The 25,205-nt window shown below is 34.8% G+C and overlaps 1 protein-coding gene across 1 annotated transcript in view; it reads right to left on the bottom strand.

The window, feature by feature from the left end:
• FAP (fibroblast activation protein, alpha) overlaps window positions 1-25,142 on the bottom strand; it is a gene marked incomplete at its 5' end in the record, with an annotated part of 33,062 nt that extends 7,920 nt beyond the window's left edge. Inside the window, 19 exons of the mRNA XM_010079599.1 lie at window positions 1,172-1,226; window positions 3,701-3,895; window positions 5,403-5,472; window positions 6,204-6,302; window positions 9,147-9,194; window positions 10,483-10,607; window positions 10,940-10,993; window positions 11,572-11,642; window positions 11,733-11,837; window positions 13,810-13,854; window positions 17,305-17,440; window positions 17,767-17,870; window positions 18,930-19,084; window positions 19,653-19,773; window positions 21,373-21,445; window positions 22,550-22,602; window positions 22,793-22,867; window positions 23,010-23,104; window positions 25,047-25,142. Of these exons, the coding sequence (XP_010077901.1) occupies window positions 1,172-1,226; window positions 3,701-3,895; window positions 5,403-5,472; window positions 6,204-6,302; window positions 9,147-9,194; window positions 10,483-10,607; window positions 10,940-10,993; window positions 11,572-11,642; window positions 11,733-11,837; window positions 13,810-13,854; window positions 17,305-17,440; window positions 17,767-17,870; window positions 18,930-19,084; window positions 19,653-19,773; window positions 21,373-21,445; window positions 22,550-22,602; window positions 22,793-22,867; window positions 23,010-23,104; window positions 25,047-25,142 (1,775 nt within the window). The remainder of the gene's footprint in view (window positions 1-1,171; window positions 1,227-3,700; window positions 3,896-5,402; window positions 5,473-6,203; window positions 6,303-9,146; window positions 9,195-10,482; window positions 10,608-10,939; window positions 10,994-11,571; window positions 11,643-11,732; window positions 11,838-13,809; window positions 13,855-17,304; window positions 17,441-17,766; window positions 17,871-18,929; window positions 19,085-19,652; window positions 19,774-21,372; window positions 21,446-22,549; window positions 22,603-22,792; window positions 22,868-23,009; window positions 23,105-25,046) is intronic.
• Between the last annotated feature and the right edge of the window lie 63 nt (window positions 25,143-25,205).

Raw genomic sequence — 25,205 nt, 5'->3', positions numbered from 1 at the left:
GGTCCAGTTCTGTCTATGCACTGTTGATCCAGCCATTCATGGTGAATATGAACAATTGAGTCAGATGGCCTACCCATCTTAAGCATCTCTATAAGATGTCTGTGTGGCATTTGTGCTGCCACTGAAGTTGGCTTTACCTCTCCCATAACAACACTAATAGGTCTGCACCCCATTTCCATGAATGGTCCTACTTTGAAGCTGAGAGCACAGGAAGAAGAACCCCAGCTATTCCAGTAATTTATTTTTCTCCTATCAGAAAGCAGTGCTATCCAAAAATTTGTACTTGAGGTATGCTACTCTATTTCTCGATGCCTAAGGGTAGTGGAATCTGGCCATTTAATAATAAAGACTTGCAATACATCTGGCTATAAAAGGTTCTTGGAGTGTTACAAAGCAAAGTATATTTAAAAAATCAAAAATGAAAAACAGACTGGCAAATTATTTGGAATTACTCCTATACTATCCATTTTTTTCTTGGTGAAGCTGTCAGTGTTGTGTACCCCTCAGACCCACATTCATTCCTACTGACCATTTCAAAGCCAGCCGAGTATATAGTGATTCACAATGACCCAAGGGTCACATTTTCTGATGAGAGATATTCGTAGGACTTTTCTCATTATTTTAATCTCAGATCAGAAAGAACAATGCTTGAATTTTGACACCCTGCCAGTAAGTCCCTAAGTCAAAAGTAAAGCCACTTAAAGCATCTCAGTTTTGCTTAATTTCAAGTCCAAACAATTTATTAGACATAAACTTTTCAAAATCTCCTCTCGAGGTCACATTTTCTGATGAGAGATATTCGTAGGACTTTTCTCATTATTTTAATCTCAGATCAGAAAGAACAATGCTTGAATTTTGACACCCTGCCAGTAAGTCCCTAAGTCAAAAGTAAAGCCACTTAAAGCATCTCAGTTTTGCTTAATTTCAAGTCCAAACAATTTATTAGACATAAACTTTTCAAAATCTCCTCTTGAGCTGCCAAAGATCCCTTTTTGTGGGCTTGCACTGTTGCAATTGCATGTATACAGGCATGAAGGGGAACTATCGCCTTTGTCAACATGATCAAACACTGGTAGAAGACACTTCATGCAGATGTAGGACAGAATAAAGAAGAATTAAGAAAATATAATGCAAGAATATTTAAAAATATACAAAAAGCCCAACCACTTACCCAGCCCCATATTGCTACTCGTTTCTCATCAATAAAACCCATTTCTATAAATTTCCTGTGGAAAAGAAAATCACAGAAATAAATGTGGCATCAATTATTCAATTAATTGATATTTCAGAGGAAAAGGAAGAATTTTTCTTGAAAGAATAAAAAATGCTGAAATTAATAATTTCTTGGTAATGATTTTTGTTCCAGTGGATGAGGACTCTGCCTCACTGGCTTCTCGGTAAAAAAGGGTTTTTTTTTCTTATACTTAGAATCCACCTGGATATTTAGTCCAGACTAGATTAAACATCATACATTATACTCATGTTGTACATGTGCACATATATATGTGTGTATGCATATGTACAGGCATACACTCACACACATGCAGAGAAAAAAGCTCTAAAAGTGTACTCCTATTAATAACCACATTTCATTTCCCATAGCTCTGCCTTCCCCCAGGCTCTTACCATTTTCATCGTTTTAATGCCAAAGGTGCATGAACATTCAGGCCTTATCCTGCAAGATGCTCAAAATACTCATCTTACAACGAGTTGATGCTCTGATCTCGCTAGAGGCACATTATCAACCTCTGAGATTAGGGAATAATAATAAACTTTTTTTTTTTTTTTATGTACCTAAGAATTTTTAGGGAATAATAATAAACTTTTTTTTTTTATGTACCTAAGAATTGAGGAGCACATACTGCTACTATAATAAAAAACTAATAACGAGGAAAACATCTTCCAATGCTCCAAGTAGGTAATAAGCTCACAATGGATGAGAGGTGCACTCAGTGGTCAAACAGGTCAAAGAGAATAATAAATATTAGGTCTAGAAAATCCTGCATCAGAGTCTGAAGACTATACCTCCAAAGCTGTATTAGCATCAGCAAAGAAAAAAGGATGAGGCAAAAAACCACAAAGGTTCAAGAGTGACAGATAAACAAAATCGGCTCAGATACATCCCAGGACACATATAGCCTTATTTTAAAAGGAAAAGCACGAGTGACTGACAACACCCAAAATGCAGGATACTATCTGGGTGGGACAAAGTTAGAAAAGCCAAAAAATTATTCAGCTTTTTTATATTGCTGTTTAATCCCTGGGGTTCCTCCTACAGTAAAAGCCCTTCCAAGAACTTCCCACCAGAGTACAGGATCCTCTCTAAAAATCATGGATCTTAAACCATGTGTTAGATCAGGAAGATGGAATGCAATACATTTAACTGAATGAAAATTTAGTCTAAGTGCTGACAGAAAACTGGGAAGTGTGAAGTCTGAGGTCATTTCTTCACAGCCTGTCTCAGCAGATTTTGCAACTGCAGTATCAGTTTAGGTTCCCTCTGTCTCTGACATTTTATGTCTGAGTGACAATGGAGAGTAATAAAAAAACATTCTCTCTCCTGTGATATTTTAAAGTATGCCATTCCTGATTAAAGTTTCAAGAAAGAAAATAAAAAATTCATAGACAAAGCTGACATGATATACAGCTATTGTTTCAATTATCACTGAAAAGGATAATGGTGTGTTTATATCATTGAAGAGGAAATGAATTATCACAAAGCAGAAAGAGGAAGGAATAGATACTCTCCTCACGCACACTTGTAAATACAGGCAGTGTTCTCAAACAAGTAGAGCAAGCTGTGGAAACCTGGACGGCTACATGCAATTTCTAGGTAAGCTATTCAGATTCAGGTCTATTACTGGGGGAAAGAGGGTATTTACTGTTGCACCTGGAAATCAATCCATGCTCTGATGGGCCAAATTCCAGACCAAAGGCTAGACTAAATTCCTTATTCCTGCCTTGCCCTCATCTCTGTGGGGTTCAAACTAACAGTTCTTTAAATGCTCACTTTCACAGTGCCACTACATCTGTAAGCCTTTCTTACAAAACCTCAGCTTTCACTCCCTCTCAAAACCCCTGCTTAGGGAATTATTTTCCCTTGGAATACTTTAAGTGCTTCAATGCAAAGGAGCAACTGCTGGGAAACAACTACTAAAAGACCTCAGACACTTTCTCTTGTTCGTAACTACCCTAAAATAGCATGGAAGGCAAGTTTATGACTAACTGACCTCTAGAAGGCTTGTATCAGGATTCGGTTTTGCTACAACCTTCACATTTGACCTTTAGGTAATCAGTGTGTTACATAACTAAGGATCTTTGGCTAACCACTATAGACACTGAGATAGCCTTCCTATACAGGGAAAACTTCAGAATAGTGGATAATACATTGGCTTACCTCTCACCACTGATGCTTGTATTTCCTTAGGCCTACAACTGAAGCCTCTGATGATGCTCTAATAAAATGGAAGTGGTGAGGTCCAAATGTGGACATGGTGGTATAGGGACTTAACGTACCACACAAAACCTTACTGACATCAAGCACCTCAGTAATATTTAATTTCTACAAGTCTCCTTGTCTTATTTCCTGGAGACCTCAGCTCTCCAGAAGAAAGGCTGAGAAGTATATTTCATATTTTTTTCACATTACTTCTTGTAGCTATGTAAATACAACAGTTATACAGGGAGATAATCTACTTACTTCACTGCTGAGATTTGGTCCTCAACTTCATAGACTCCCAGTCTTCGATATACTGCATGCAAAATTTTGTCACCTTTGTAAGCTGTCCCTCGGCCATCCACTAGAGCAACAATAATTCCCTCTTTGCTTGCAAGATACGTTATCCAGCTAATGCTAAATGTTTCCTTTACATTCTGACTGCAAGGTCCTCCATACCTAAGGATGAAAATTCATACATTTTCAACTCATATTTATAAATTTATAAATGATTACTAGATACTGGACTATAGCTATAGGCACTTCTTACATTTTCTCCAAAAGTATTTTGCTATATGGCTGTGGTTCAGATTGCTTAGTAGACAAACAGTTCAACTACCATTTTCATATATTTGTGAGATTTTTCTACCTAAAATCCATTTTAATCCTTTAGGTGTTATGCGGAAGACAATATTTATAAATTTATAAATGATTACTAGATACTGGACTATAGCTATAGGCACTTCTTACATTTTCTCCAAAAGTATTTTGCTATATGGCTGTGGTTCAGATTGCTTAGTAGACAAACAGTTCAACTACCATTTTCATATATTTGTGAGATTTTTCTACCTAAAATCCATTTTAATCCTTTAGGTCTTATGCGGAAGACAAATTATTAGTTTCAGCTCAGACTAAAGGGTGTGTCATCAGGTGCTTGTCCTAAAGGTAGTCCCTGGAAGAGTCATGCCTCAAAGACTCAATTCTTTGCTCTCTCCAAATTCCTTAAGTGTAACAGTCCTTTTTGGTGCTTTTCTGCATTTGACCTCCACATGCAGTCAGCAATGCCAAAGAAAACAGGATAAAAAAATACAGCTCCTTACACTTTCTGGCCATCCCCAGACTTTCTTTGTTTCAGTAGGGAATTTCATGTGCTGTTGGAACTGTGGGCAGACCACACCCCACATTAGCTGAGCAATAGAGAGAGACACTCCTCATGAGAATGGCCTAATGCAGATTACACATTTGGCCTGAAGCACACGGCTGACTTAATCTTCCACTCTAAACTTCAATGAGAATGGCCTAATGCAGATTACACATTCGGCCTGAAGCACACGACTGATTTAATCTTCCACTCTAAAATTCCTTCAAACATACTTAGCATTCTTGGACCTTTGGATAATCACTGGTTAACAAAAAATGATGTAAGGCTTATTACACCCTCATTACACCCTCAGCTATCCTTCCTGCCTCTCTTTTTTTTTTTTTTTTTTTTTTTTTTTTGGCACCACTGCATTTTTTGTTGCCTTTCCTGCCTGCAATAAATGAAATTCATGTCAAATGCTCTTTAAAAGGAACATTTGATCAAGAAGCCAGTCCACATGGTTTAGGGTTGTTTAGGTTTTTTTTCTTAAACAATGAAGAAGGCTCTTGTATTTTTCATACTAGCAAAGCTGAAATTAACGGAAGCAGCAATGGAGCTAAGAACTCCAAGCAATAGCCTGCATTTTTATCCTTTTTCTTTCTCTGAGGAACTAATCCTTGCCACGCTAAGCTTAACATTTAAAACCTCATTGATTTCCATTGGGTTGAATTTCTATTCCAGAAATGTATTAAAAACCAGCTAACAAAACAGAACTCAGTGGTTTTTCTTTTGCTTCATAAAATGTGCAAATGTCCTAGGCTTTGTAAAATTGTTAGAAGTAAGTTTTCTGATGAAACAACAATATTCAAAGAAAGGAATACATACACCTGAATAAGCAGAGGGTACTTCTTGGATCTATCAAACTGTGGGGGTAGAAGCATTTTGTACCACAAAGCTAGAAAAGACATATTAAAATTATATTGTTAATGGTTAAAATGATTCCTCCAAGCATAATCCAAAGTTTGATGTAATACTATATGAAAAAGAAGCATGAACTACACAATGAATGAACTGTGAATCACAGAATTGATGCAAGTAACTGTTTATATTGAACTGTTGAAGAACAACTTTGAAGTACTCACTTTTATATTTTAATTTAGCTATGCATAAAATAATTATTTCACATAACTCCAGATTCTCAGTTTTTCAGGTGCTTAGAAAAACACAACTAGGAATATAACTGTTGTTAAGATTATGAGAAATGAGTTTTGGACACTTTACACTGATTCATTACCATGGAATATTGTTTGTAAAGTCACCAGTGAAAACAACAGTGTATGCGAGGCAATATAATATGTAAAACGTGAACAGCAGTTTACATTTCACATTTTATTACCATGATACTATAATGTTTTTATGCAATATTTAAACACTTTACCAACAGTATTAAGGAACTTTTTAAAAAAATGCATTGTGAAGCAGAGAGGTATTTTAACTACTATTTTACTCAGAGATACCCTGAGGCACAAATTGGTTGTTGTCAAATCGGGCAGAACCAGGCCTCTTCTTCCCAATCTGACAGGCTAAGTTTGTTGTACAGAAAGATGATACTTACTATAACAAAATGAAGGCAAAATATTAAAATGGGTAGGAATGAAAAGTATAATAAAGATGTGTAATTCTTACTTATACCATCCACTTCAAGTTTATTAATTTCTTCCTTTGGCAGTTTAATCTCTTGCAAAGCAGACTGCAATTCCCAATTGTCTTCCAATACTCTGAGCTCTAAGTAAAAGAAATGACTGAATTATTAACTAATTTATTGTTAATTCCTCTTCATTAATTGAGATTCCTTTGTTTTGTGTTATTAGAACAGAAAGGAAATCTGTGAATGTTACAAGCAGAATAATGAAATCAACACAGACACTTCTAATTGGGCTTGATCACATATCTAAATAAAAGCAAGGCACTGGTATTAGAGTGCACACATATTCATTAGATTTTTACAGGATGCACATTTTGCAATGCAAATAATTTCACATGTTGCCTTTGAGTGTTAGAGACCTGGATGTTATGAAGAAGCTCCTCTCTGCTGCAGAGATTCACAAATCCCAGATTTGTAATATGGTGGGAGCTGGAAATGCAAAATGCAAAACACAGCCCTGTATATCCTCTCTTGCTTACCACAGTAACGTCAGTTTAACCTCTGAGACCCTTGAGCAGTGTGGTTAAGCACACAGATATTTGGGAATATCTTGTTTCTGGGCTAACACAGGAAATCGGGTTTCTTAAGGGGCTGTGGCAAACCTTTGCTTAACCACTGTACAGTATATTTCTACACAAAGATACTTAGTCTTACCATAAAACTGTCCTTCGTAATATATTATTGCACACTTAGTGAACATCTTTCGTTGTTTTTTAATCTAAAAAGAATTTACAATTATTGTTTTATTTGCTTTAGACCAAATTTACAGTTACATAATTTAAAATTACTATTTAAAATCTAATTAATTTCCAGCATAGACTACAAAACTATATATTATGAATCCACTGGGTATTACTTGTTTATTCATGTGCCTTCCCATGAGTAGTGATGGATGAAGAATACTGTACGTAATGGAAATCTGTGACCTTTAGCTTCACTTTCAAAATGAGAGAATCTTTTAAAACTGCAGGAGATTTTTCTTTGTTAGTTTACCTTTTTTTTTTTTTTTTAATGGCAACCACTTCCTGCTGCTGAAAATGCTCAAAAAACCCCCCAAGAAGTACTTCTCTCGGCACGTCTTGAGCTAAATAGTGCTCAAGACATGCCAGAAATACAACACTGGAACTTCTTCTTTCAATATGTTCTTGATAAGTTTTGCAGATTAAGTGGGTTTGTACGGCTTAAAGATCACCCTAGCTTTGGTTACTCACCCAAATTCAGCTGAGCCCTTTCTATCCTTCCTCTCAAAACTCCTGAAACTTGCGCATTACCCCAAAGGAATTGTAGGCATACTGGAATGACTTTCCAAATTGGTGTCTGTTAGTTTAACTGCATGCCTCATACTTAAAATTCATAGGTGAGATATCTTCAAAATGCTGCCAAATGCAATGAAAATGGATCTACTAAAAATAGTTTTGCACCACAGAAGAGATCATGAAAGCAAGGGACTTAAGGAAAATTAATCCAAAAAAGGTCAAGAAAAAGTCAAAGAGAAGCCTGAATTTGTTTCTATTCCTGAAAAATAATAGCATGGCAGTGATGCAGCATGAAACCAGTTGCAAAGATCCATTAAATGAAACTGTTCTTGCCTGCAGAGAGCTTAAGAAACACATATTTGTAATTGGGCACTTAGCTGCATTTCATGCAATTCATAATGAATCACGGAAAAGAAAGAGCTACCGACAATAGCTTAAATATAAAAAAATCCAGGCATTATCTGTATTCAAACCTTTAAACCTATTGAAACCTTCTGCAAAAGAAATACCAGAACACACTGCTTTTATAGCACAATTGCAACAGACAGGTTGACCATCTGCAAACATTTTTGAGTGGTTAAAAACTAAGATGTACCAACTCCTACTGGAGGAAAAATAATCTTATGTTGCAGTTCATCAACTTCTACATAAATCACCACTGATTAATTTAGCTTAACAATATTGCAGCATTTGTCTTCCTCATGTTTTTATGTGTCTTCTGTTCATACAACACTCAGTTAATTTGGGTTATCAATATGGGCTGAACTGTAAGGACCCTGGCATCAGAACTAGCAGTGTGTTTCCACTGCGTATTGGGGAAGGAAGGGGGAATGCCAAATCACTGAAGTGTTTTACAGGACAATTCTAGTTTTCATAACATTTGAGGACTGAGGGCTTTAAGTTGGAGAAGAATTTTTAGGGAGAAACAAGGGACAGACAGAGAAAACTCACTGCAGAGCATTTAATATTTTCATGGTTAGCAAACTCCTGCCTGTCCTGGTTACAAAAAGTCCTCTCTAACAGGCTGCTTAAAGAATGAGGGCTCTGAATGTTTCTTGCTGGAGTTCCCACTTTGTATGAATAAGTACACCTTGTCTGAAGCAGTTATTTGAACTGATCAGCTGAAAGAGCTTCTGCTCTTCCCTGACATCTCTACTGATGGCTGAAGAGCAACTAACTCACTGATCCAAATTCTAATTAGTACAGTACAATAGCTCAAACTGCAGACTCTAAACAATACACTGCTGCCTCTTGTATAGGGTAGGATTGCTTAATGAAAAAACTCAGAAAGTCTTGTGTTCAGACAAATGTGAAAAGGAATAGATTGGAAATCACAATAATGTTTTCTACAAAGTTTGACTCAATATTTGGTAGACAAAGTGTTGCCAATGTTCATTGCATCTATAGTGTGTAGACAGAAAAAAAACATCAGGAGGCTATAAAAGTGCTGGACTCAGGAATGAAAATAAGGACATCAGTGTCTTCACTGATATTTGGATTTTACTAATTAACAGATCTAGAAAGACATTAGAAATTTTAATAACAAACAAGACAAAAGGCTTCCTAATCACAGTCCTAAATATTTTAGTTCTAAGTATTAGAGGATCTGCATAGTGAAGATCAATGTGAAAAACAATTGCTCAGAAATAGGCAGGATATTTGCAGTACCTCTGTCACCTTGGTTCTCAAAAAGAGTAGAAATGGGAATTCCGGGACCTGTCATAAGAATGATAAGAAGGAAGTTTATAGGTTGAAGCTGGAATTTAGTGATGGAGCGTGTAATACATTAACATTGGTAACTAACAGGTGTTAAAGAGCTCAAAGTTGATATACAAATCTGAATCTTCTCTGCTGTATAATCCACTAGTCCCTGGTGCACGAAATACATAAGGTACTGTGTATACATAGACTTGTATATGGGCATTGCTTAGCAAATATAATAGAAGTAACTTTAAATCTAGTAACAAACTCTTCCTCCCTGGAGATGAAGTGACATCTAGTTAATACCTGAGATGTGATTACATAAGGCGAAAGCAGAATTAACAATGTGAAACATTCTTCTGAGAACATGTCAGATCGTATCTGTGAAGGTGAGTGGTTTTCATATGGTGATGACCTTACTGACTATTTTGTGCAAGAATGATTGAAAGGTGTTGTTATTTGCTACATTTGCTTCTCTGCTCAATGGAAGTTCTAAGGAACTCTTCAGCTAATCAGTCAGTGCAAAATCAGAAGAACAGTAAACTTTATATGAAATACGTAAAAGGAAAACCTTGGATATTTTTATTTCCTTTTTTAGACTGTGACTTCACTGTGTGATTACAGCAATGGATGGAACCTCAGATCACTGAAATCACCTGACTTATTTCAAAAGAGCTGAGACTTCATTTAATACTTGTGTCACAAGTGGCTTATATTATCACACATCTTGATTAATTTAATTTTTCTTAATTCATTTAATACTTGTGTCACAAGTGGCTTAAATTATCACACATCTTGATGAATTTAATTTTTCTTAACTCAGTTATTAAAAATATTCTCAGGTAGTAAATATCCAACATTTTGTGGCTAACACAGGTTTTAATAATTTCAATTGGGAAACATTGTATTAGTTTCTTACAACTAACTTTGATTACATGAATTGGAAACTAGTGTGTATTTCTAAATCCTGCTCTTGCTGCTGCAAGAAAAAGCATGACTTTGATGAGCCAGATGAGAATGTGTTTTGTGCCATGAAGGACATTCACAATTTTGGTTTTAATTCTAAAAATCACAAGATTTTAGTTAAAAAGGTGAAAAAATATAGAGTGAAAATATTTGTGTTTTCTGAAGCATCTTCACAAGGTGTTTGGACGTGGAAAGTTTTGTTTCTGTAAATCTCTCTTGGTTATTGTGAAATTTCTATGATTCTTCTAGCTACCATTTGGGATAATCAGTATTATGTTCACCTCTGATAAATTCGAAAGAACAACTGCTTATAGGTTTGCTCTGATGTTATACATACCATAACAGATCAAGGCATAATACTTAGAATGTTCACTGAACCTTGCTGTATAATACTGGCATCTCTCTTTCCTTAAATTGCAAGTAATGCATTGTTTTCTGATAGGTTTACTTCCAATACTGATTCTAGGAGAAAAATAAAATAAAACAATGTTTATTTTTGTACAACTAACTTCACATGTGTCTGCCTCACATTCTAGAACATAGGCACTGTACTTTCAGAACAGTTTAATTTAAAAATAAATGTTTTCCCTTTGTATAATTTTTTTCCCAAGAGTATATTTAAACTTTAGAAGCTATTTCTCCTCAATTCTCAGATATAATATGAAGTCAAGATTTAGTTAAAATAGACTGTGAAATTACACTTTAAACATCTTGAAACAAAATTATTTTATTGATAAATCCAGAGCTATCTTCTATCAACCTAGTATAATTAAGATCATGTTGATAACACTTACTTGTAAATATTTCTTCTTCCTGGATAGCCTTCAAATTCATTGCTTGAATAGAAACTGTAAATTAATTTATATGTTAATAAATAATGCATAAGTGATGACCTGTGAACCAGCATCAAGATGAAAAGCTGTTTTAGTTAATTTAGACTTTTTGAGATTTCTGCATGTGATGGCAGAGTAAATTAAACTTATACACCTTTCATCTTAATACATCTTTGCTCAAACTCTGATTACATGACACATAAAACATATAAATAGGAGTTCTATTGTAATTCTGGTGAGCTAATCACTCCAATTATGTACGCTGTATCTATCTATACTGTAAGCTGAATAAGAGGTCATAAAAAGAGAAGTAACTGCAAATTGTATGAACAATAACCACATGATTAAATTTAAGTATTTCTGTATAAGTCTCTCTAAGATAAAACATGAGTGCAATTTGCAAAGAATCTCCCATAAGGAAACCAAGTTTGCAAACCCGTGCAGTTCCTTTGCATACAAATTTGTTGTGGATGCCTTCAGATACAAAAGAAATTATAATTATAACTTAATAAGTTCACAAATAGTGTTTAAATGATTAAGTGTTGCTTTTACTGATGCCACTCACAACCTGTCCTCTCCTTCATGATACTTACATTGCATCATTTGTTACTCTGAAAATGTATATTGCCTCCCATTCTCCACCTGTAATTTGGATTGCATTCTCCTGTGAAACAAGACATACAAGTTACTGAATATTGTACAATTATTTCAGGAATTTACAGTAGATCAATGTCAACCACTTTGCTTGACTTACCACGGAGCCATTGATGTAATGAATATGCTTATAACCATTTTTGTCACTAAAAATTTTGTAGTATGAACTGCTGTCTGATGTAAAATATGGTGCAGAAACAAAGAACTGAAACAATGGAAGAAAAATGGTAGGTGAGATGTAAGTAAGACTGTCCAAGCTGTTCAGCAGATTATGATGTAAAATATGGTGCAGAAACAAAGAACTGAAACAATGGAAGAAAAATGGTAGGTGAGATGTAAGACTGTCCAAGCTGTTTAGCAGATTATAGTACATATACTAAATGTAACAAGACTGATCAGTTCAGATGGGACAAAGTACTTTGCACAAGTGTTTACTTGTGATATTCAATCTCCCAGTCAATACACATTACAGTTTCTAACCTGTAATGTCAGATTTCTCAAGCTGATAATACAGTTACCTCAAGTACCCCACAAATGCAAGCTCTCTATTTATAAGTGGAATAATTTGTTTGTATATTCTGAATGACTTCTCTTTAGTTATTTTAAAATAGGGAGAGGTGATTTTTAAAAAATAAGTTTCTGAATAAATCTAATGGTCATGAATGGTGCCAGACTGAAAATCCTGTGGACCACAGAGCTGGTTGATTCACTGTGCAAATACAGCACAAGTAAACAGGTATCTGAAATTTCCCATACTATTCCACTAATGTTAAAGAGTAGATTATCCCAGATAAGATTGTTCAACTTTTGCTTCATTTCAAACGACCACCTCTTTACTAAAATTGTCAGTCAAGGATGAGTTACTGGAACTGTGAGTTTTATTTTCAAAACATGAACACAGAAGAATGACCGGCAAGGATTTCAAACATAGCACCAAACATTCCTGACTGAGTATGACTATTGAATAATACTAACCCAAGCTCTACTAGAATCCATGACTAAAAGCTAAATTGTTCTGGAGCCTGCTTCTAATATTCCTAATGCTTGAAATCCCATAAAGGCTAAAGAAAGGATTTATGCATGTGTGCTATTTCTTTAGCTCTAATAAAAATCTGACATCACAACCTCAAGAGAAGTGTCAAAGAAAGAAAGCGACCAAGTAAAATAACTAATCCTTGTAAATGTGCAATCTTCACTTCAAATAAAAACATGTCTCTTAAAGGACAGCATACTGAAAATTGAAACTCTCAGTTAAGTCCACTGCAGGATATTCAGGCACAGTGTGAGGTTCTCCATATTGAATTCTGGTCAATTCACCTGCCTGAGGAGTAAACATAAGCAATAATACATTTTCACTGTTAGAATACATGATTGTAAACACTGATCTCGTGCTCCTACAATTTCCTTGCAGGTTTGTTTTTACTGTGAGTTCCCAAAGACAGATGTTACGTCTCTTTCAAGATAAAGGTTACTGGGTAGAGAAGATTTCTTTAGCTTAGGGGGTAACTGCAGAGAAGTATCAACTACCATGGTAAGTGGGGTATTTTACCTTGAAGGTTCCTCCCTAGCTGAAGATGTGCAGCACTTGACACTAAAACTGTGTTCTGAATGGACAGGTTTTATTCTTAAAATGCTACGGTACGACTGATCTTATCTCTCACCCTAGTGACATCAGAGGAATTTTACACCTCTTCTTTGCCTCCAGAATGCTTCTAAAAACTACACTGCAGTATGAATCTATCTCTTTTCATGACTTCCCTCCCCCTTCAGCATGGTGTCTAATCAGTTGGTCTAAGAGGTACGACTGATCTTATCTCTCACCCTAGTGACATCAGAGGAATTTTACACCTCTTCTTTGCCTCCAGAATGCTTCTAAAAACTACACTGCAGTATGAATCTATCTCTTTTCATGACTTCCCTCCCTTCAGCATGGTGTCTAATCAGTAGGTCTAAGATTTGCAAAAGGAGACAGAAAAAGGGTTTTTAAAATCAGAAAGCAGGTAGACAGATACTATGCCTAGCACAGCATTAAAAGTTTCAATCCTACAGTGCAACAGGTTTAAGCAGTATTGTTGAATGACTCAGAATGGTGTTTCATGTTTCAAAACACTGCTGTGAAGGTTCAGAAAGCTGTAGCTTTTAATTAAATCAAAATAGAGTACAATAAGAAAACCTACTCCGCCTGCCCATCCAGTTTGACTCTCTTCTATGTGTTGTTGATTCTGAAAAACAAAATCAAATGTACACTCTTTAAGAAGTTCAAGAATGAGTTTAAGGAGATTCAAAATCTTCAAATAAAAAAATCTGTAGCCTGTACAAGAGAATTTTAGAATACTTGCTATGAAGGTTCAGGAACTTTAAGGTTGTCTGAGGTAAATAATATTACAGTATTAATACCATTATGCTAGTTAAAATATTAACTTTTAACAGCTGTCATTGGAGCTAAATAAAATCTAAAGTAATTATTTTAACCTTATGCAACATTTTCACTGAAACCAAGAATTAACAACTACTTGATCTCACAAAATTTTTACTACAAAACCATGTAAAATAATTTCAGGAATAATAATATTAAAAATCTGTGTTAGATTTTCAGCTCGTACATTTGACATATTTCTTTCAAAGCTGTGATGTTGATTTATAACAGTGTATAATGTGACTGCTAGGTACCTCTTTTAAACATAAACCTTAAAAACTTAAAAATACAAGCCAAATACTTTAACTAAGTATATAGAAATCAAGGATCTCCATATTTTGTGATCAGCTTACAGATATTAAACACTTTTAAAAAAATCTCACAAATAATGTCTTTAGAAAGAAGAATTAAGGATTAGCAAAGACAATGTAGGCAGCAAACGTCACCAAGATTATCATATGCTAAAAGTATGAATATAAGTTTAGCAGGTCTTAATTCCTTGTAACATTCTTAAAGCTGATTTAAAAAAAATAATTATAGTGGGAATAAATGGATCAGTACTTCCTGCTGCTAAAGGTGCTTTTATGTTTTTATTTGTTTCACTTATAAAGTTTCTAGTGCATTTTCAATACTTTCCTGAGACTTTTTCATTGAAGAGTGTAATATCTTGTTTGTTGGATGGAGCAAGTGATTTAACATTTAGCAATTAATGTATTCAATGCATTTCTTTTTTTATCTTTCAAACTTTTCTTCATACTGCTCATTTAATACAGTATTTCTTCACAGTCTGAAATACATTCAACAAATTTGCTTTCTAAAGAACATGGTTTGCCTTTGTTATCCTCAATTTAATCACATTAGCATTCAGAATCATGCTTTCTCTCTTTCAACTTACGTCTCTGCAAAGTGACTTATTTGAGCAAAAGTTGCAGGTAATGCTCCTTAGAAGACTGTTTAGTACTTTGCAAGGGCTCCACTGAGCTATTAACTCAGAAGATGGATTTTATTTCTTTTTAAGATAAGAAAAATGGGAGGTATTGTTTTATATCTGCATCCTAAATTTATTTTTCCTTCTTTAAATTAAGGCTCAGATCTTGATGACATAGTACATAAAGGGTATATTTAACTTCTCTCATATGAGCAGTCCCATTGACTTCTATGGGATTTTTCTGTGTATTAAAGTATTTACAGAATTTAGTTAGAGAACTGGTATCTTTATAGGAAATATCAATTTCACAAACACATGCCTAGCTTCTACTCCCATGAATAGTTCCACTGAAGTCATATTGGTTTCTATCATCTATTCATAGGATCAAGACTTGAAGATATGAACATTTTTGATGAATCGACACTTTAGGAACATCTTGTAGATTATATTTTGTTATTATTTTCAAGTACATAAAGCCTAGCACATTTATTGTACATCAGAGTCTTGATTTAATCGGCAGTCAACAAGAGAACTATTTTTGCCAATGGAAACGTACAGAGATACACTTTCTAACAGCAAATAGAGCTAATGCAGCACTCCCATCTGTTCACACTCCTTCAATTGGCCATTTGTGCAAACTTTAATGTGATAAAAGCATTGTATCACTGTATAAATATAGAATTATAGAAACGTCAGTAGTGACTCCATAAATAAGGTTTCATGGAGAAATGCAATTAGACAAGGATCATGAACACAGTGCTGGAAGATGTTAATTGTTCTGGTCTGGTTCCAGCAAAGCAATTAAGCACATGCTTAATTTTAAACACGTAAGTAGACCTATTGAAACAAATAAAACTGCTGACATGCTTAGAGTTAAGCTCATGTTAAAGTACTTTGGTGGACTGTGGTAGAATCCTAGAACCCTTTTTCTTTTTTTTTTGTATGTTAAAATATTTAGTTATTCAAATATAGGCTACTTGGAGGCAAGATAGAGATTCACTGTTAATGTACTTATAAAGCAGAACAATTACTTAGTGAACACATCAAATGCTGCAGTAAATATATATCTTTTTCATAATAAATTAAGATATTTCTCTCCGGAAAACTACTTCTATGATGTTTTTTAAAGAACAAACCTTAACTTCATTTTAACTTTGCAACAATTGTCCTATCATAGAGGAATAAAAATTAATTTCAGCCTGGAAAGGCTATGTCAATAAACTCTGAATTTACAGTTTATCTGTTATACAGAACACTTTTATAAACATTCTTGCCTTTTATTTCCTATTAGTTCAAAGTTTCAGCCTAATGCTAGTTTTTATGGGTGTTCTGTACCATAAAGTCTAAAAACAAGATGTGCAAACAGCATTAGTACTAAAAGATCATAAATGAGACTTCTGTACTAGAGTTACTGAAATTCAGGGTTATCCTTTCCTTCAGGATCTATATGAATTTATCAGTGTCTACAATCTTCAGGATTTAGGTCTTTTAAATAAATATTTTTTTCAGAAAGGCTTCTGTACACAAGATCTATAACAATCCACATATAGGTATAGATATCGAGGCCATCTAAGCTATCCTTCTGCTCAACAGAGCATGGTTTTCCCTCCAAACTGTCTTAAGGATAGAATAACGTATTTAAACAAAATGTAGAGCTACTGTTGCAATTAGCCTGGAGTTTTCTTTTCAGATCTGAAAAAGAGACTGTGTTTCTCAAAACTTGACAGCTTTCTCGAACTGTATGATTTGATAAGACAGAAGAAATTCTCCCTCCTGAAAACCTGCCTTACTTGTAATCTGTACATTATTTCAATTAATTTAATGCTAATCATAAAAGACGTAATTTAGTCAGACTTAGTATGAAATTTCAACATAGTATAATAACATTTTGTTTAAAAACAAATAAGGATCCTACATGATTCCACTTCTGAAGATAAGGAAGCAAGAAGGAACTAAACAACAGTATTGAGAGCTGCTCAATAGCATTCTTATTTTGGTTGTTTTGATTGTTATTTAAGCCTCACTAAAAAAAGATTTTGGTGATTTTATTTCTTGTTGGTGCAACTAAAATTTTTCACCCCTCCTCCAGCAATTAAAATATTGAAAAAGGCATCAGTAGTAGCTAAAGGATTAATGTGAACATTGGAAAACACAATTATGGCAGGCACACAATTATTTGCTAAAATAATTCAAAGCAAGATTAAATATACTTTGGCAAGTAAGTTAGATCAACCTCTGCATGACCAGTAGGTGTTAAAATAGCTACATAGATGGGATTAGCAAATGCTAATTTCAGCAATGTTAAATTTGTATTTCCAACTTCATTACCTCTGGACAGTTCCAAGTATTTGAATTTTCTTTGAAGTCACAAATAGCGAGGACTGAAAAATTCTGGATTCTCTTTAGCCATTGCACACAGATTCGACTATCCGTTACCCAAGTAAGCCAAGTAAAATAGTGATCACTAAAAAAATAAAACAAACAAAAAAAAAAAGTGGAATGGTGGTTATTAAAAAACAGGAACATACATAAAAGCATTGCATCCCCCCCTATTGCTATGTGGAAGACAACAGAAAAGCTTCTACTGTTTTAGGGATTTTTTTTTTGTCCTTTGTAACAGTGTATCGTGTTGACAGACAGAATCAAAATACAACACTTTCTGATCTGTTTAGGAGATGAATATGGCACTCCACTGTTAGAAACAGAAAACAATCCAGAGGTTCAAGCATTTAAAACAATTATATAGAAACTTTTTTTAAAAAACAGAAGATACATTTGAGAGCACGCTACCTGGATGCTATGACTGCAGGAACTGGCACCTCCTTAGGACCAAATGCTTCAGCGTTAATAGTGTCTACAATAAATACTTTAACAGTAGGATTTTTAGCCCCAGCCTGCAAAGAAAATAGATTATTCAAATCAGGCTCTGAACAATTCAGATTGAGGAAAATTACAACACTTTTTGCAGGAAAGGAAATAGGTTTCAAAACATGTATTCGGTTGAGTATAATAGGGCCAATGTGGTTTTGAAAGATCTCAGAGTGACACTACAGCAGCAGTATGTTACTTAACTTTGCATAATTTAATATATAAAGAAGAAAACCTTTCAAACATTCAGGTTTAATGCCTTTCTATAGAGAAAACGTGCTTGATGAGAATCAGCACTCTATTTGCAGTATGTATCTTTGCTGCACACACTACACTTACTTTGGCATAAAACTCCAGGAGTGCAATCACATGATTGCAAGTGCTCTTTGACATCCCAGCTGTGAAATAAAAGGGTTTAGCTTAAACTGATGTCATGCTTGCTTATTCACTGCATACATTATTAGCTTTTCAATTCTCCTCCGCGTGTGGTCTAAAACATCGAGCTTTACTTCAGAACAGTAACCCAGCTGACAGGTGAGTAATGTCTTAAGATACATTAACATGATCACTTGCAATTGTATGAACATTACAAGAGTCTGGAGAGTTCTTTAATACATGCTGAAGAAATGCCAACCCAAAACCTTCTTGCCTTAGATCTGGTACTTGAAAGCATTTAAATTCCAAAGCCCCTTGAGATCAAAAAGCACAACGAAGTGTGCAAATAAATTGAAGCTGTCATAGCCTTTATTTTTTAAATAAAAAAATATACCATAATTCCTTTTCTGTAATGAATACTTAACACATCGCCTTAAGTAAACTGAATTGAAAAAAGCAAGGCTTGATCAAGCAAGCATGTACTTTTGCACATGCTTTTACTTGCATGAGGAATTCAATTTATTATACTGATATTAGTTTTGAATATACCTATACCTTTTCAGAACTTGACCTAGTTTGTTTTCTTTCATTAATTTAGGCCACAATGGTTTTAAAACTGTAATACAACTATTTTTCAAGCACAGTCAATTTTATCATTGTCATAACTCATTTCTCACCAGAAAGTAAGTCAGAAGAACAAGAAAACCTACCTTTGGGTATGGAATAATTATTTTCCTAGGATACTGGTCCTCACCAAAATATGAATATTCAATAACTGGTATGTCAGAATCATTAAATTGCACGTATGCCAAATATTTTCCACTTGGAGACCACCACAGTGCATATTTTGTTGCTAGCATTTCCTCTGAGGAAAAAAAATCATTCATAACAGTTTATCATTGTAATCTATCTATCTTCTAATCTGTTTTAGCATTCTGCTCTTAGCAAGTTAGACATGTAAAGAGAGCTACACTAAATAAATAACACCAAACATATTGCAATGCATTTCAGTTCTGAAAGGCCTTAAGAACTCTCAAAACAGGCACACGGATCCCATTTAACTCACTAGGGTTTTTCTGGTGTGCATGTGGTTTTTTATTTAAATTTTTTTTGATACACTGAAGTGACAAATTTTCACCAAAATTAAAACTTCCATTAAAGCTTAATTCCCAACCACTGTCTGTGCAGCAGAAGGAAGCCCAATTTGCAAAGTTTTTATATAGTTTCAGTAACAAAAGACGCAGGATTTTGGTTACACACTATGAATATAAGTGCAGTCATTGTATGGCAAATAAAATACGGAAATGAAGTAATCCTTCCTAGGGCTCTAAAAATAACGTATCATCACAGACACTTTGGAATGGATTGTGAGAAACAGGAAATCTAAACAAAGCATTTAACTTGTTAGTTGTTGCCCTTCAAGATTTACTTACCTTCATAGACCCAATCAGGAACCCCATTAAATATTTCATTCTGCTTTCCATCACTAGTTATTTGAATTGGCGCCTCTCTTGGACTTTGTTTCAAATAGATATTATTCTGATATACATATACCTAAATACAATAAAGTATTTCTTATGAGTATAGGCAACAATAACATGGGTTAGAGTAAGATCTTCTGCAGTCAGTGCTCTCACATTATACCAACAAGAAGACATAACGAATACAAAATGTAAAATCAACACTACACTAAAAGCCCTTGCAAATTCTGCAAGAGTAGGAACTTCAGTAAATAAATTATACATTACAGGCCAAATTCTATGTTCAGCTGTGTCAGAATAAAGCCTGAACACCTCCTTTGATTTTATAAACTTCAGAGGATTCTGTGGCTAGCTTTGGTCTGGAAAATAATGAAATAAAAAGTCTTTGAAACTCATTCAAATTACTGTGTTTTTTAAGAGATGCTCAGACAAAGTGTTTGGTGACTTTTCTTTCTGGTTCCACCAAAAGCAGAAGATAAAAACAAATACACGACGACTAAAAAGAAAATAATTGGACTTTTCTAAATCTCTCAGAAGGCCTAGGTGATGTGAGACGAGACAAAAAAAGGTTCTACTCTGTCTGGGCTGGTTTGTTCCTTTCTAGTAAATTGGTTACTAAAAGAGAGTTCTTGCAAGAACTGCTTGCAGGCCTTGGGTATCTCTAAATTTCAATGAAATTAATGGACATTTGGTTAAGAAAACATCACCAGAACAATCACTTAGTAAATCATACTTTTTGAAGCTATAAGCATTTGTTAGTGACATCAGCGTAACATTTTAACTACCTTCTCCTTTAAATGAAAAACAAAGCAACTCCTAAAACTCTCAGATACAATACAATGACTATTGTATAAGAACATCACAGACTATAAGTATGAGGAAGACAGGAAACTATCTTCATTGTGTTCTGTCTCCAGAATTTTTGATAAAGAAAATAACAAAATTTAATTGAGAGAACTAATAGTCTACTAGAACATGGAAATATTTTCCTAATAAATTGTCCATTCATATTTAGCCCACTCCCTGGGTATTTTCTGAAATTAATATGATGTTTAAAATTTTTTTCTTGCATTAATATTTTGTCAATACTGGGTAAATAGTTAAAAAACCACTAACTGTTACTGGGCTGATGCTTTGGTACCAAGAATAAAAAAGTTTACAAACTTGTTACTATATGCAATAAATCTATCATAATTACTGAGAAATACATACTTGGCTATCAAGTAGCTATTAAAAAAAATAACATTTTTTATAATAAGAATCTTGCAGCCATAACCTGGAGTAAAAATTATAGAAAAGGTTTTAGATACTGCATCTCCAAATCTCCATAGTAAACTCATGTGTTACACAGTGTCAAAGGAAAACACATTGGTTTTCAGTCCTTGAAACTACATTTAATCCTATATACAATTATGTTGTTCAATTCTTGATAAGAGACTGGCTAGTGAACTGAAACACATAATGTATCTGAGAACATGGATTCTTGCACTGAGACACAGACAAGTTAAATTTTAACAAGTTTAAACTGTTTTCTTTGTCATTCTTACTCACAACCAAGGTTAATACACATGGACCTGTAAAAAATACAGCCTAGCAAAATAACCAAAGGCAAATGAACGTCTTCCAGACACACAAAGCAAAATCATTCTAGTGCTTCGTTATCTTTACTGACCAATTTGTGTCCAACGGGTGACCAGGATATATACTGAATTTTATGTGGAAGCTGATTTTCTGTTACAAAACCACTAAAAAAAGGAAAGAAGTTGAGATGGCTTTTTGCGCACTGTGCAAATGGATCATTATACTGTACATTCACATAAAATTAATGAAGTGCTATGTTTCCACCAGCTTATTGTTTCTTGAGCAATGCAAAATTAAGGCAGGCAGCGAGACATGCAGTAATGTGATAGTGTTCAGCACTGCTGGAAAAAGCTTGCAACTCAATCCTTTAGGAACATACTCAACAGCCTAAGAAGGCAGCCTCATCTCTCTGAATACTGCACAAGCATCTGCAGTCATTGGCTCTATCTGCAGTCTGCATTACAGTCTCAGCAAGTTATTGGGAAATGTGAACTCAGGATATAGCATGCTGAGGCAAGCATAACAGCAGCAGTTACAACATTTGTTAAGGATGACGATCCACATGCAGCACCTCTCTACTCACATTAGCTTGCAGCAATCTTTTCTTGTCACCTTGAGCCAACAGTTTCCCAAGAATGGAGCAGCTCAGTGCAGCCCCTGTTGCTCAGAACTCAGAAGCATTCGGTCATGCTGCTGCTTATGGCATAAGAAGGTGACTGGGGAAATAGATGGGTGGAACTTGGGAGGAAAGAGGACTGGTTTGGGGAAGATCTTGGGATAAAGACCAAATACCATGGGAGAAGCTGTAAGCTTTTAAGGAATCCAGGATAGACTGTTACAAGATCACTGGAGCACTAAAAGACATGTGAGAGTTTTAGGAAAGCTAAAGATAAGACCAATCATAAAAAGGATGAATTAGAGAAGAGAAGGGCATGGAGACATCAGGTGTGAGACTGAAGTGGACTCAAGCAGCCAAGATAGGGTGGGAGAAAATTATGCCAAGAAGAAAAAAAGATTAGAATCTTGAGCAGTGAAAGTTTTAGGGCATGAAATATAAATTAATACAGATAGCTGTTTAAGTAGATTAAAGGACTGAATGATTTTCTTAGAGGCCATTTTTTGCAGGCAAACAAGAAACCTGACAGATGCAGGCAAAAGCAAAGCAGGGTGGTAGTCACATTACTATAGAGTTTCTCAGTGGAAATGCTTGAAAGCACTTCACTACAGAGTATTTACCACAGCTCTCTGTAAGAAATATCAGGCCTTACCCATATATGAGGTCATAAATGTGGTATGATGCTGTATAAGAGTATCTCCATAGCTGCAAAGTTAAGCAAGAAAATAACATTATTAACTTGGAAAAAGATAATCTAAATAAAATAATCACTGCCTTTTCACAGCCTAATCCTTTATCAAGAAAGTACTAAGAAACATTTTTCCATGGCAACTACAATCAACAAAATACTAAATGAAACCAAATATTTCATTAAGCAATTTATTAAAATAATTACCTTTGAATAATTGCTTTCCAGAGCTATGAAATATTTGTCTGATGACAACACATAATTTGAAGCATTAACTTGTTTCTGAAAGATTAAGAAGTAGATTAGATTCTAGTAAAAAAAATTTAAATAAGGATTTGATGAGTCAGGTTTTAGTTCACTCTTAAACTTCGACTTGAAATGCAACTGCATTTGCTGCCTTTTTATTAATTGAAAAGGTACGTACCATTGTACTGTTAGTCATGATGGTAGTTGGGTAGTTCATTTCAACATTGTAAAGAATAATGTCATCTTCTGCAGACTGATGAAGATATTCATTATCTTTATAAACAAGATAAAAGGGCTGTTACCTTGCACAGAACATACAATAGAACAGATCCGTTTATCAAAGTATTCACAGTTCTGTCAATGAATAGATTTTGAGCAAATATCTTTTGGCATCTGTATAAAAAATGTTTTTCTTCTAATCCTGCCAAGGTGCAGAGTTGTCAACAAACTGTTTTCAGAGTTCTTGAGCACATTGTCAAGGTCACACATTGCACACAGAATTAGCTAGTTAACTTTATAATTAAATGCCGGTTTTTATTCTCAGTAATGTCTGATCAAGAATGCCAGGGACAGACCCATTAGAAGGTCAGTATCACAGTGTAAATGTTTTAAAGAAAACATTCGAGATCTTTGCTTATAATTTCACCAGAACATTCTCATTTGTACAGATTCTGCAGATAACAGCAGTACCATGTAACTGACACTACATAAATGATATTGCCCTTACTCACATAGGTCCTACAAAGTGAGGGTGCATGGCCTTCAATGAGAATGGCATTTAACCCTGCCGGTGCTCAAGACCTGAGCCATAGTTTGGTAGAGAATGAAGATCAGAATTTTAATTTCACATCATTAGTTTCACTGCTATAAATAGACTGAAGGAATTACATACTTGGTGTAGCTGAAGAGAGAGAGACTTTAACAGTTTAAAAAGCAGCCTCAAACATTGTATAAGCTGTTCATTTTTAGGAAATTACATCAGCCTTGGATCTTTTGTACACTTCTGTGATTTGTGTAACAGCATTTGTGGTGATCTCAGGCATCCTTAGGAAGAGACACTCAATTTTAAGTCCTTGCTTCAGAAAAAAAAGTAGACATATGGAATGCTATAGGCATGACTATCCATGGAATCTATGGCATGACTTTTGCATGAGCTTTGTGATTGTTAAGAGGAAAGTCTAAGCGCAAAAGATATGAGCTTTGTGATTGTTAAGAGGAAAGTCCAAGTGCAAAGGACATAAAGAGGGAAGGAGAATATATTAGGTTTAGGTGATATGCTGCCTACATACTTCAGTCATTCAGACAGAATTCTAACAAATGGTGACCTAATTTTTAAGTCATAAAACTGATGGCAACATACTTCAAATTGTTAACTGTAAAACTTGAACTGCTGCTAGCAATGTCCTGGAAGGCTTCAGTTCATTTCTAAAGTTGTGGGCTAAAACTAACTTGGTAAGATTCCATTTGAACAGGCACTATGCTTCTTCTCTCTGGTCAGAGATCAGTAACTGCTTGAGTCAGTGCATAGACAGGAGTGGTAGCAGCGTGTGTACTAGAATGTCATCCAGTCTAGCTCGAGCCTTTAGGTGTTGCTGCAATTCAGTGATAACAAGACTAGTATTTCAGCCACACACAGACACATATATCAGCAGAAACTTCATGTCTTTATCTTCTACCTTAAGAAACTTGCTTTGAAACTCAACCTTATTTTCTATGCAATGGATTGGAACTCAGGAATTTCAGCAGTGTCAGCATTTCCATAAATCAGATAAAACAGCTGGGCTCATTGCAGAACTAGGTACTACTGAAAACAAAGAAGAATGGGGCCTGTAATATAGGCTCAATTATTACAAATGGTAAGTGAAAAAGTGCCGTGACAAACACAAAAAAGGAGATCGCTTAAGAAATGACTGACACATTGACATATTTCTTTCACTTGCTGCAACGGATATGACAGTAAAAGAAATAAAACATTGAAGGTCTCTGTAAAATCATAGTTTATACTTGACTCAAACATCAAATACCTGGAATTTCTAGAATGACTGACAGAATAGTAAATTTCAACCATAAAGTTTGACTAGCAGATTGTTTAATTTCATAGTTAGCATTCATTCACAGTAAAGCTGGAAGGAAAATACATTTCTGAGTCTGTGTAACCACTCTGGAAATACACATTAGAAAGGCTTCTGTACATTTGAGAAATGGTTTTACTCACCTGACACCCAATATGGAAAAAATGTTTTATATTGGAAGTTTCCATTCAAATAATCCTCCAATGTAAGAGCTCTGGGACCATCATCTGTGTTGACAACTAAGAATAAGACAGAAAGTTTCTGTTAATGTGATGCTGTGAAGTGAAAAAAAAAAAAAAAAA

Source organism: Pterocles gutturalis, unplaced genomic scaffold (genome assembly GCF_000699245.1).
Source record: "Pterocles gutturalis isolate BGI_N339 unplaced genomic scaffold, ASM69924v1 scaffold12834, whole genome shotgun sequence".
NCBI classification, from domain to species: Eukaryota; Metazoa; Chordata; class Aves; order Pterocliformes; family Pteroclidae; genus Pterocles; species Pterocles gutturalis.
Note: the sequence above shows the minus strand (reverse complement) of the source record. Positions and strands in the feature narration are given on the sequence as shown.